Here is a 10,738-nt window from a genome sequence, read left to right as displayed (position 1 = left end):
AAGGGGCAGGACCTTCCCTCTCACCCCTCCAGGGCGGGGAGAGCCCCCTGCTAGGAGGGAGCCTGAAAAAAAGAGCCGGACTCTTGCCCGGCGCAGGCGGCCGCGGGGGCGCGTTCCGTCTCCGCGGAGGCGGGACCGGGATCGGGATGCCGCCGGGAGGGAGGATCCGGGCGCTGCCCTCCTCCTCCCGCCGTGGCGGCGGGGCCGGGCCGGGCCGGGCCGGTCCCTCCTCCGCCGCCACATCGCCCTCCCGCCGGCGCTGCTGACGTGTCTGCTCCCTCCCCGCCGCCGGCGCCCGCCAACATGGCCGCAGCCCCGCCGCCGGACCCCCGGCTGCTCTTCGCCCTCCTGCTGCTCCTGCCCCCGCCGCCCTCCCTCCTCTGCGCCGCCGGGACCGACCTGGGCCGCCGCTTCGCCGAGCGCAAGCGCTGCGCCGACCCCGAGTGCAGCAGTGAGTGGGGGTGGCGGGGACGCGGGATGATGGGGGTGGCGGGGGACCCCCGCCCGGCAGCGCCCGGAGGGGTGCGGGAGGTCCCTGCCCGGTCCCCGGAGCTCGGCGCGGCCGGGAGGCAGCTCCCCGCCGCCGGGAAGTTGCTACGGGGAAAGATGCAAACGTCGCCTGCCTCACGGGGGCAATTCCCAAAGCCCCCGCCCCGGCTTTGGCAGGGAAATTGGGGAGGATCGGGAAAATGGAAACGCGGCGCCGACGCGCGTCGTTCCTCTCCTGCCGGCCAAGTTTTCAGATCCCCGCAGCTCCTTGGGTTGGTTGTTGGGTTTGTTTGTTTGTTTGTTTGTTTTCCCTGCAAAACCCTCTTGTAATAAACCCGCTCTCTGGGTGTTGTTTATGCGTGGAATAATTTCAGGGCTGATTCACTAGGACACAGATGTCATCCTTCAGCCCGTCTAATGTAATAATTGGCTTCATAGCGTACTTCTGAAATGTAATTCTCGAGTACTTTGTCAAACACTTGTCTTGATCGGTGAGCTTGCGTTTTTTAAAAAATTATCTCTTATTTTAGCTATACTTCCAGTTAAGTTCTTATCTCTTGGCCCAATCTGGAAAATAGGAAACTGGTATGTGCAGGGAGGTCTTGTTTTCTGCCAGTTAGCAAAGACCCCTTTCATGAAACTGTTTTATTATTATTGTTTTTAAAGTAATACTCTTCTTTTTGTTTTCTTTGGACAGTGTTAATGTGCCGAGGGAAGGCAATGCAGGATTTTAAAGGTCCAGATTGTCGCTTTGTAAATTTTAAGAAGGGAGAAGCGGTGTATGTATATTACAAACTAATAGGAAAATCAACCGAGCTTTGGGCTGGAAGTGTAAGTACTGTAAAACATTTGTTCTGTTTGCTCTTCTTGGTGCTTTCTGTTGGTAATCTCTTTTCCTTCCTTTTGCTTTGTAGGAGAACACTTAAGGTTTTGAGCATAGTTAAATAACGTAATGAATGCCATTTTGTCTTGAGACCAGTGTGAAATGGGATGCGGTTTGATCAGACCTAGGGCATTAAGTGCTGTGAAAAATGGGCAATGATAATGTGTGCTAAAAACTGTTAGAAAACTGCCTTTGTGTTGAAAACCTCTCATTGCGGCACTGTATGTGGTGGCCCAGGAGTCTGCCTGGAAGCTGAGCCTCCCTTCCCATCTAGGGAGGCTAAAGCCTGTGCTTGTGTTTACCCCTGACGTGGTCTCATCCTGTGCTCTTTGTAATCCTGCTAAAAATCATTCCATGTCCATGTTTTAATCATGTTTCTCTTCCTAATATTCAGCTGCCGTCTTCAGCTTTTTTATCTAAGCTGCGTGCAGAATTGGAGGGAAAAAAGTAGTAAAACTAAAGAGAATTAAGGTAACTTCGATTTTTAAAAGGTCTGTCTCTCTTTCAGCTTCAGTAACACATTGTAGCAGCTTGCAGAGTAGTGGCCTTGTCTGAGTTGTTGTCGTCTTTAGGCAATCCAGACAGGGTTAATGGAAAAGGAGTGTCCCCGTACTTGCAGTTATTTCATAGAGAACTCCTCTCAGCTTTCATGATAAACACCTTATTTGCCTGACAGAAGCAGAACACAGATACCCTGGAGGAAAAGCAATTTTTGTGGACTTGCCTTGAAAATGCTAGCAGTCTGGAGGTTGCTTAGACCTCGTCCCTGTTGACCGCTTCCCCTATGGACCATTTTGTGTCCAAATCATTTACTTCAACCTCCTTTCTTACTCTGGTCTTCTACAAGGGATAGACAGTTGCCTGCGACAGTGGTCTAGGCTGCTCAAAGCTGCACCTGGGTGTTGACTGTGGGACTAGTGGTTTACTGAAAATCAGGATGTATCACTTTCTCTAACCTGTTCAGGCGGGGTGTGGACAGCCAAGCTCTCAGCAGGAGCTGAATCCAATTAGAATGATACAGAAGAGAGCAGAAAACTGCAGCACGTGGTTAAAGAAGAGTTTATAATTGTATCATGCTGGTAATTCCCTTCTGACGCGTACTGTACTATAAATAATCTGGTTAATTAGCTGGTACAGGTTTCCAGGGCTGCCAGTTCTTGAGATGCAGAGTAGCAGCATGGGGCCAATTTTCCATCTTCTGACAAGGTGTAATGCAGGCTTCAAGATCAGACAGCAGGTTTAAGGTAATTGCTGAGTTAATATTCAGTTTAACTATTCACTGATAGGAAGCTCGTGCAACAGTTAGGTGTGTCTCCAAGTTAAAAGGATGTTTGCTTTAAGTTTAACAAGTAAAAGCTGAAGTTTGCAGATCTAAAAGAATTGCAGAGTTCCATTTTATTTGTTGTCACTTTTTAATTGTGTTGCGCTATTTTCTGTGTTCCTTTTAGGGCAGTGATGACAGACTAATTCCTTTTAGTTGGTGGCTATAATCCTTATTTCATTTTTCCCTGGTTTGATTGACTGCTTCTGCATTAACTGTAATCCTGCAACAACCAGCGTGCAAACGCTGCAGTGGGGTCAGAGGTGCCTACCCTTGCATGTTGAGTAGGGCACTGGCACGTCTGACCCTGTCCCTGACTTACAGGTAGCGCTGGGGTCTCTCTCATGCAATGTGACTGATTTCCCATGCCAGATTTGGCAGGGCAACTTGATTTATGCAGACCAGCCGTGCCTGCTGTGTGCAGTCTTGGAGCTAGGGTAAGGCTGTTGCTTGCTAATTAAAAACAGGCTACCTAGTGATGTCTGTGATCAAACAAACTCCAATGGAAGGCATGTTACCTTCTGCCGCGGTCTTTTTGGGATCTCGTCATGTGACTTTATGTGTGCTCGTGTGTATCATTTGATCCCATGCATCTACCCTACTGCCTTTTTCCATTGCCCAAAGTTTTGGGGGAAAGTATTGGGCATAATGGAAACTATGAAATCAAGGGATAACTGGTATTCTGATCTTCAGATGGGGGCAGAGGTTAGGGGAGTGTGTGTATGAGAAGCTTCAACTGCTGCAACCTGGGGCTTATTTGAAACAAGTTGTAAATACAGGCTCTAATCCTGAAATCAATTTTGAGGAGCCATGAGAAATACAATAGTATTTCTGACCTGAAGGGAGATGATCTGATAAGAGAGGAGCCTTTCACCAAGGCTGAAAAATCTATAGCAGTTGGGTCTGGGCTTTATTTGCCTTTGCTTTTCTAATTCACTCTGCCCTTTTCAAGCCATTGTTGGGGTTTTATTTTGTTGTTTTTTTTTCCCTGTGCCAGCAAGCATGCTGTATTTTAACAAAATAGATCCTTTATTTTATGATCCCAGTCTTGTATACTTTATTGCTTGCAGAACTCCCATTGAGCTCAGTGAGTATTTTGCATGTGAAAAAATTCTGGGACCCAGCTATTATATATATTCTATATGTTATATGGAATGCAGTTTTTAGCAGAGCTATCTAAACCTCATTAATAAAGCAAAGACAAATGCTTGGACCATTATTTAATAGTGATTTTATGTTATGAATTTCATTAATACATCAGTTCCAGGAAAATACTTGATTATTTTTTTTCCCAAAGCCAAAGGGTGGAACACACCTGTTACACTCATTGTCCAGTGCACTGTGTCCTGCTTTAAAACTAGTCTCCTCTTCAGCATCCACCTGACATCGTTTACACCGTCAGGTTGTGTTTTTGTAGACTTTTCTCCTATGCATTTCTGCTGTACTCTGCCCTCATCTTTAGCAGGGTCCAGAACTCCAAAACTACTTCAGATAATTCCAGGTAAAAACTGCTGCTTTTTAACAAAACATTTCAACAAAGACACTTAAAATTCTTGCTGCAGAAGGTTGTTATTTTATGTTATGGCAAAGGGCTGAACTTTATTCCTTTGATTCAAGGATGAGAGAACTATTTCTGGCCTCACATTACAAGAAATGGACTTGGCTGCAGATCGTGGCTTTTTTTGGGTGGTGGTTTGTTTGGTTTTTTGTTTTCAAATCTTATAGGGTAATAAAAAGGAAGACAGGAGGGGTAAACTTAAGGTAAGACAGGAAGACAGAGTATGTCTGGAGGACCCAGAGGATCATGGAATTTTTTCCTATTGTTTCTGTGTTTTCTTAACAGTGCCAGCATTCAGTAAGGGCAGACAAAACCAACTCTTCTTTGACCAATGTTCTGCAGTTTTAGGTACCTGTGATGCCTGTGCTTTAGGGATGTGGGCTTTAAGATTAAAAACATTTGAACGTCTTCTTTCCCAGCTGTCTGGTTTTTGTCACTGAGGTAGGTGGTGTGAGGGTCTGGCTTCTTGGTCAGTAGTGGTTGGTGAATCTGCCACAGCTGGCTGTCACACGTGGGCACTGGTGGGGACAGGTGCTGTACACACAGCTATGTGTTTCATCCACCCACGGTATTTTAGCGGGGAAGGGAGTGGAAATGAAGGATGCGCTTTTTTCTCCCTTATTTACTTGGCATTCATAATGCCTTTCCTCTCTCATGTCTGTAGAGAATGAAGAATGTTTCCTTTATTTGCACAATGAGGCATTTTTTCCCTTACAAGAGAGTACTTGTAGAGAGAGGAGCAGATGAAATTTTGGGCATGCAGATCCCATATGGCTCATAAACCACATAAGTGGCAAACTGGGTCACTGCAGAGGACTTGTATGGTCAGCAGCTTGGATTACACTAAATGAATTTCAAATTGTGATGCCTAATTATAATGGTAGTCACGGAGATTAGTCTGTAAGGAGGCTACTTTGAAGCTTTGGCTTTTGTTTTCAGAAAGATAATTTAAAACTGGAATAGAAGTTTGTAGAGAGAAAGAGGCCAATTTAGAATAAAACTGTAGTATACCACACAAGGGCAAGCTTTTGATTTGATTTGTCTAGTTTAATTTCCCATTCCAAGTAATTCCCAGTAATAAACCTGCATACATTATTTCTTTTCTATAAGGGAGTATCTCTATGTGTTTAAAAAAGGTGGGGAGGTAATAGATTTTTTTTGTTGCTGCTGTTAATGTATGCGTAACTAACTTCAGAGATATTGACTATGGAAGGTAAGATTTGAATGAGAAATAGTTAAAAAAAGGAAGCCCTATAATGTATCAGTGTGTACTTTGCTTGCATAACAACAACAACAAAAAAAAACAACCCCAAAAAGTATTAGTACATATTATTTATTGGATACAATTTTCTTCTTTTTTTTTATGCCATTGTAAATCCAGAAAACTTGAGCCCAGCTTAACCTATTTCAGTGATATCAGTGTAACAATACATATATCTATATATCCCTAATTGTTTTGACATACCTGGTTGCCTTTTTAATTTGATCTTTAACTGAGCGCTCTTCCTAAACAAACTTCTTAAGAAAATGGGCAGTTCTCATCTTCCTCCTACAACAAAACATTGAGGAAATGACCAAGACTTTTTTTTTTTCCCCAGATATTTTGGTCATCTAGGAACTCTCTACCTTTCTAGGAGGTGTGTCCACCAGGCTCTAATTGCCTGGATTATCTAATCTGCGTAGTGATAGCACACTATTAATATTGGCTTCTTGACAGCTGTTGTCAGAACTCTCAAGTGAGAGCGTTACTGTGTAGATCTTATCCGGTGACTGATAAGAGATTCTTGTCTTCCAGTGTTTGCCTTGGCTTAGCACATTGACTTGCTTGGAAATAGCCATCTGCAACTGATTTTTGCTTGTATTAGTCACTGAAGAGCAACAATGCATTTGCAGAGGGGTATACTTTCCACATGGGTTTTAAAATAGATTATTACCTCAGGTACAATTTTGCACTTTCCTAAAATATGCTTTAAGAATTTATTTTTTCATTCCTTAAGGTACAAAGTGAGCATATTTCAGGCTACAATACTGTGCATGGATGTACATCTTATTAGTCAAAGATCCTCTTCTGCTTACTACTTGAGAAAATACTTGAGATGTATGTGGTGCTAGTGAAAGCACACAATAGCAGTTAAAGCATGTGAGCCAGAATGCTTGGGCTTCACTTCCAGCTCTCCTAACAATTTGTTGTAAGTCAGGATTTAAAACATGAACAGTAAAACTTACCAACTTCACAAGGGTGTTGTGAAATGTAAGTATAAAACATCAAGGAAAACTCTTGCATAAACAAGGTATTGCCAATCTTTTTCTTTTTTTCACTGTGTTAAACTTCATTTAGAAATACTTGAGAGTGAGTTTGATGTGTCTGTAATGAGAATTTTAAGTCACGCAATTTTGAAAGCTGCTTTACTGCTTTTTGTTTGCTTGTGTTTTTCTGGCAGGTTGGAAGTGATTTTGGATATTTTCCAAAGGATTTACTTGAAATAAATCATAATTATTCCAATGAGGAGCTAGAATTACCAACAGATGTAAGTCTTATTTGTTATTTTTTAATTGGGCTTCTTATTGATTCTTACCTTGGCATTCAATAAAATCCCTGAGAAGGAGAATGGGAATATCAGTGATCCTTAGTTACCTTTTGTTAGTAAGCAGCTACATATGTGCAGAGATGCACATGTGTGTTGCAGGGTGGAACGTTTGTGCAGCTATGTATGTTGATGGGTGTGTAAGCATCAGCCCAAAATGTGGGCATTGATCTTTCTTTTCTTGAATACTCTGGTTTTCTTCTAACAAAATCTGTTTGGACTGAGCTCTAGAAATGCTGCTAGCTGGCTCGCAAGTAGGCTGTTTGGTATGTATTCAGAATTGTTTCTTTTCCCAAACTTTCAAAGTTTAAAGTACTATAAGAAACAAACAAAACCTGATACACTTAGCTCTTTGATTCTAGTGTTGGTCCTTCAACCCTTACACACATAAATGTCTTTCATGCACTAATAGCCAGTTGTGTGAGTAAGGCCTGTTTGTGGATGCAGCTTGAGACCCTGATGAAGTCGTGTTCGGTGGCTTGCACTGCTGTTTAATTTATTTTTCAGAAATTGTGTGACAGGCAGCTCCTGCTTGGAGGACTTGGTCATCTGAGGAGAGACCCGCTAAAAGGGATTGTGACAAACAAGCTTAGTGACACTTGTTTTCTTCTCCTCACTGGCATTCAGCAATAGACTTGTTCTTAATGCAGGATATGTGATGAGTAAAGTATAATACTGTCAACTCCATTGCTGACTTCCAGTTTGTTCCTCACCAGGAGGTCTTTGACAGAGCTAAGACATAAGCTTTTTACTTAGGTTTTTAAGAGTCCTTGGGCAAAATTTCCACTGATTTCAAAGAGAGTTTTGCTTAAGGACTCAATGGGTTAATTCTGCATGATTAATGTAATTTACTTTGCTGCTGTGTCTCTCTCTAACCAACCAAATGGATTTGGTCTCATCACTGTAATAAAGAAAATAATATTTGTGACTACATACTGTTTTTCATTTCAGGAAACAGACTTTGTTTGCTTTGATGGTGGAAGGGATGATTTTGATAATTATAATGTGGATGAGCTTTTGAAGTCATTGCAAGAGACGATAGCAAATGAAGAGGAAACTGAATCAAGTGATCCAGGGACAAAACCAGCTGAAGGAATTGGAAGAGATGAGGGGATTGAACAGGTTGATACAGTAAAGTCTCTTGATGCTTTGGAGACAGACAATCTTGAGCTAAGCACAGAAGAAGACAAGGAAGCCTTTGCCATGACAGAGGAAGTAGACAGTTCTTTTACAGAAGGAGCTGAAAATACTGGGGGAGACTCCAGTGTCAATAGTGACGAAGAAAACTCTCAGGGAGATCAAATTGCACATGAGCACTTGAAAGGAATGCTACATGGGAAACTAAAAGGGCTAGAAAGTGAAAATACCAAAAACACTAGTATTCCTCAGGGTGAAACCAGTCAACTTGACAAAGAGAATGAAGAAGACAATGCTTATACACTTCTAAACAGAGAGCTCTCTGTGAACTTGAAAACAAAACTTGGCTCAACTGCTGATGCTGTTGTATCAGATGATGAAGTGACTCGCCTTGTTACATCACTGGAAGATGATTTTAATGAAGATTTGAGCATTAATGCTTATGATGCAGAGGAGGAGCCAGACTTTGCAGATCAGTCTGAGGAAATCCCTTTGCTGTCTTTTATGGCAGAGGAAGAAATTACGTCCCCAATGGATTTAGAAGATGATGAACATGATGGCATTGAGTCACAAAATCATAAACCTGATGAAGATGCAAAGGGTGCTACAGAGCTAAATAACCAAAGAGACAATGAGGAAGAACCTGATTCAGACGCATTAATTCTTAAAGATGCCTTCAGTAAGAGCAAGAAGTTGGGTGACAGTATAAGTGTGGACAGGTACAAATCTAAACAAACAAAAGAGAAACAAGATGAAGTGATGCTAATTAGTAAAAGAGAAGCACCAGCAACAACTCAACCTGAGGATCTCTCCAAAGAACTCCTTAGAAAGGAACCTGTAGGTATAGGTGATCTGGGTTCAAAAGAAAAAACAAGCAAAACTGAACAGTTTGAAGAGCAGCTGATGGTTGATAGAACTAGGTCACATACCGAAGAGCTGAAGAGTACAGCTGTGCCTGATCCTCATGTTTTACCTAGTCCAGGAGATGATCTGGAGTCCAAATCATTTGTTAAAAGCAAGCAAGATGTTTTAAAACCATCTGTTGGTGATATCCACAAAAGTCCAGAAAGAGTGCCACTTGCTCAAATAGAGAAAGATGAGAAAAAGTTTGAGGATGACACCTTGGAAGAGGTCTTGGAAAGTGATTTAAAGCACAAAAAGTTATGGGAGAAAACAAAGGAGAAAGGAAGAGCTGAGAACAAGCCTTCTGTTGATGTTCCAGCCAAACTAGTGGAAGAGGTAAAAAAAGCATCTCAAAGTGACTTAGAAGATACTGACCTCTTGAAAGAGAAACTGGAGCATGGAATGCCTGCTGTGGAGAATGAACTTCTAAGTCATGAAGAAGACTTGAAACAAACAGGGGAGACCGATCATGAAAATCAAAAAAACACCTCTCTTAACAAAGAACCTGAAATAAAAAGGAGATACATGAAAGAAACCCCTGCAGGGGAAGGAGACCCAAGCCACAGAAGAGCTGTCGAGCAACCTATGCCATGGGAAAATGACACTGAGTATTCAGAGGCAGATATGAAAGAAGAGCTTTCAAGAAATCTTGGCAAGATGACAGTATTTGAAGAAAGCATTGAGAAAAGTTCCCCTGAAGAAAAATCAAAAAGCACTACACAGAATACTAATACAGAGAATCTTACTCAGCAAGGAACTGCTCGTACTGAGGATGCAGATTCAGACAGAAATCTTGGCACAAATTTAGCTGAAGAGAGAACACTAAGACCGGAATTGCAATCTGAAGAGCCAGATGCTGAAGACAACCCTGACCTGAAACAAGTAGAGGAAGAGCTACTGGAAGATGAGAATGCTGCCAGTGCAAAGCTGTCAAAAGCAAGGGCTGTAAATGTACAGGGTGGTACACTAAATGCCAAAACTACAAACCCTGAATTAGAAGTACTAAGTGAAGCTGTTTCAGGAACCGCAAATCCTACTTACAAAACAGGAGAGGAAACAAACTCATTTTCTAAGGAGGCTAAAAAAGCAATTGGCATGCAAGATGCAAGCGAGACTGGGAACAAAGATGTTGACATACCAGTGAGCGAAGATGTTAAATTGGATGAGATGGAACGTATCGTGGAAGATGATGAGGAGTCTTCTGAAGCTGAGGAACCATCAGCTGTGGAAGAACATAGTTTCCAATCTCCTGACACAGAAGACAGCAATGACTTTTACCAAAGGAAAGATCATCTCCTAGAGGGCATTTCACAGAGAGACTCAAAAGAGGTGCAAAACTTAGAGCATACAATAAATGACCACCAGCAATCTGTGCATTTCCCCAGCCCTGCTGACAGCTCAGCAGCCACAAATGATACTGTAACAGACTTCAGTGAGTCTGTGAAGCGGCTCACAATAATGAGAGATTTTCTTGATGAAAAGCGTGTAATACGTCTACAAAAGTACCTTGGGCTTCAACACGTGGTTAGGATAGAAGCCATGTTTCATGACATGAAGGTAGAGATGGAGCTTGCTCGCAAGGCAAGCCTTAACAATGAAGATATAGAAAAAGCTTTGGACCAGATACTTGAATTTTCAGAATCAAGCATTATGGATGTTGTAGGAAAAGTTCTGGATTCCAGAGTGGCAGAAAATAAAGAGGAGGTGGTGAAAGAGATGGATTTGTATGATGAGGAGAGTGCACTGATGGATGATATTCAAGAATTAATATATTCTTTAAGGAGTAAATATTCATCTGCTGGTGAGAGTGTCCCACTTGCATCTATTCCAGAGCATGAAGATGATCAGCCACATGTTCAAGG

The 10,738-nt window shown here is 42.4% G+C and overlaps 1 protein-coding gene across 2 annotated transcripts in view; it reads left to right on the top strand.

The window, feature by feature from the left end:
- Nucleotides 1-262: 262 nt before the first annotated feature.
- MIA3 (MIA SH3 domain ER export factor 3) overlaps nt 263-10,738 on the top strand; it is a 28,324-nt gene continuing 17,848 nt past the window's right edge. For both annotated transcript variants that reach the window (XM_030035500.2, XM_030035499.2), the window contains exons 1-4: nt 263-451; nt 1,187-1,320; nt 6,693-6,779; nt 7,788-10,737. In XM_030035500.2, the coding sequence (XP_029891360.1) occupies nt 304-451; nt 1,187-1,320; nt 6,693-6,779; nt 7,788-10,737 (3,319 nt within the window). In that variant the 5' untranslated portion in view covers nt 263-303. The remainder of the gene's footprint in view (nt 452-1,186; nt 1,321-6,692; nt 6,780-7,787; nt 10,738) is intronic.

Source organism: Aquila chrysaetos, chromosome 13 (assembly GCF_900496995.4).
Source record: "Aquila chrysaetos chrysaetos chromosome 13, bAquChr1.4, whole genome shotgun sequence".
In the NCBI taxonomy this organism is placed as follows: Eukaryota; Metazoa; Chordata; class Aves; order Accipitriformes; family Accipitridae; genus Aquila; species Aquila chrysaetos.
The sequence above is the reverse complement of the archived record's forward strand: the minus strand, read 5'-3'. Positions and strand labels throughout refer to the sequence as shown.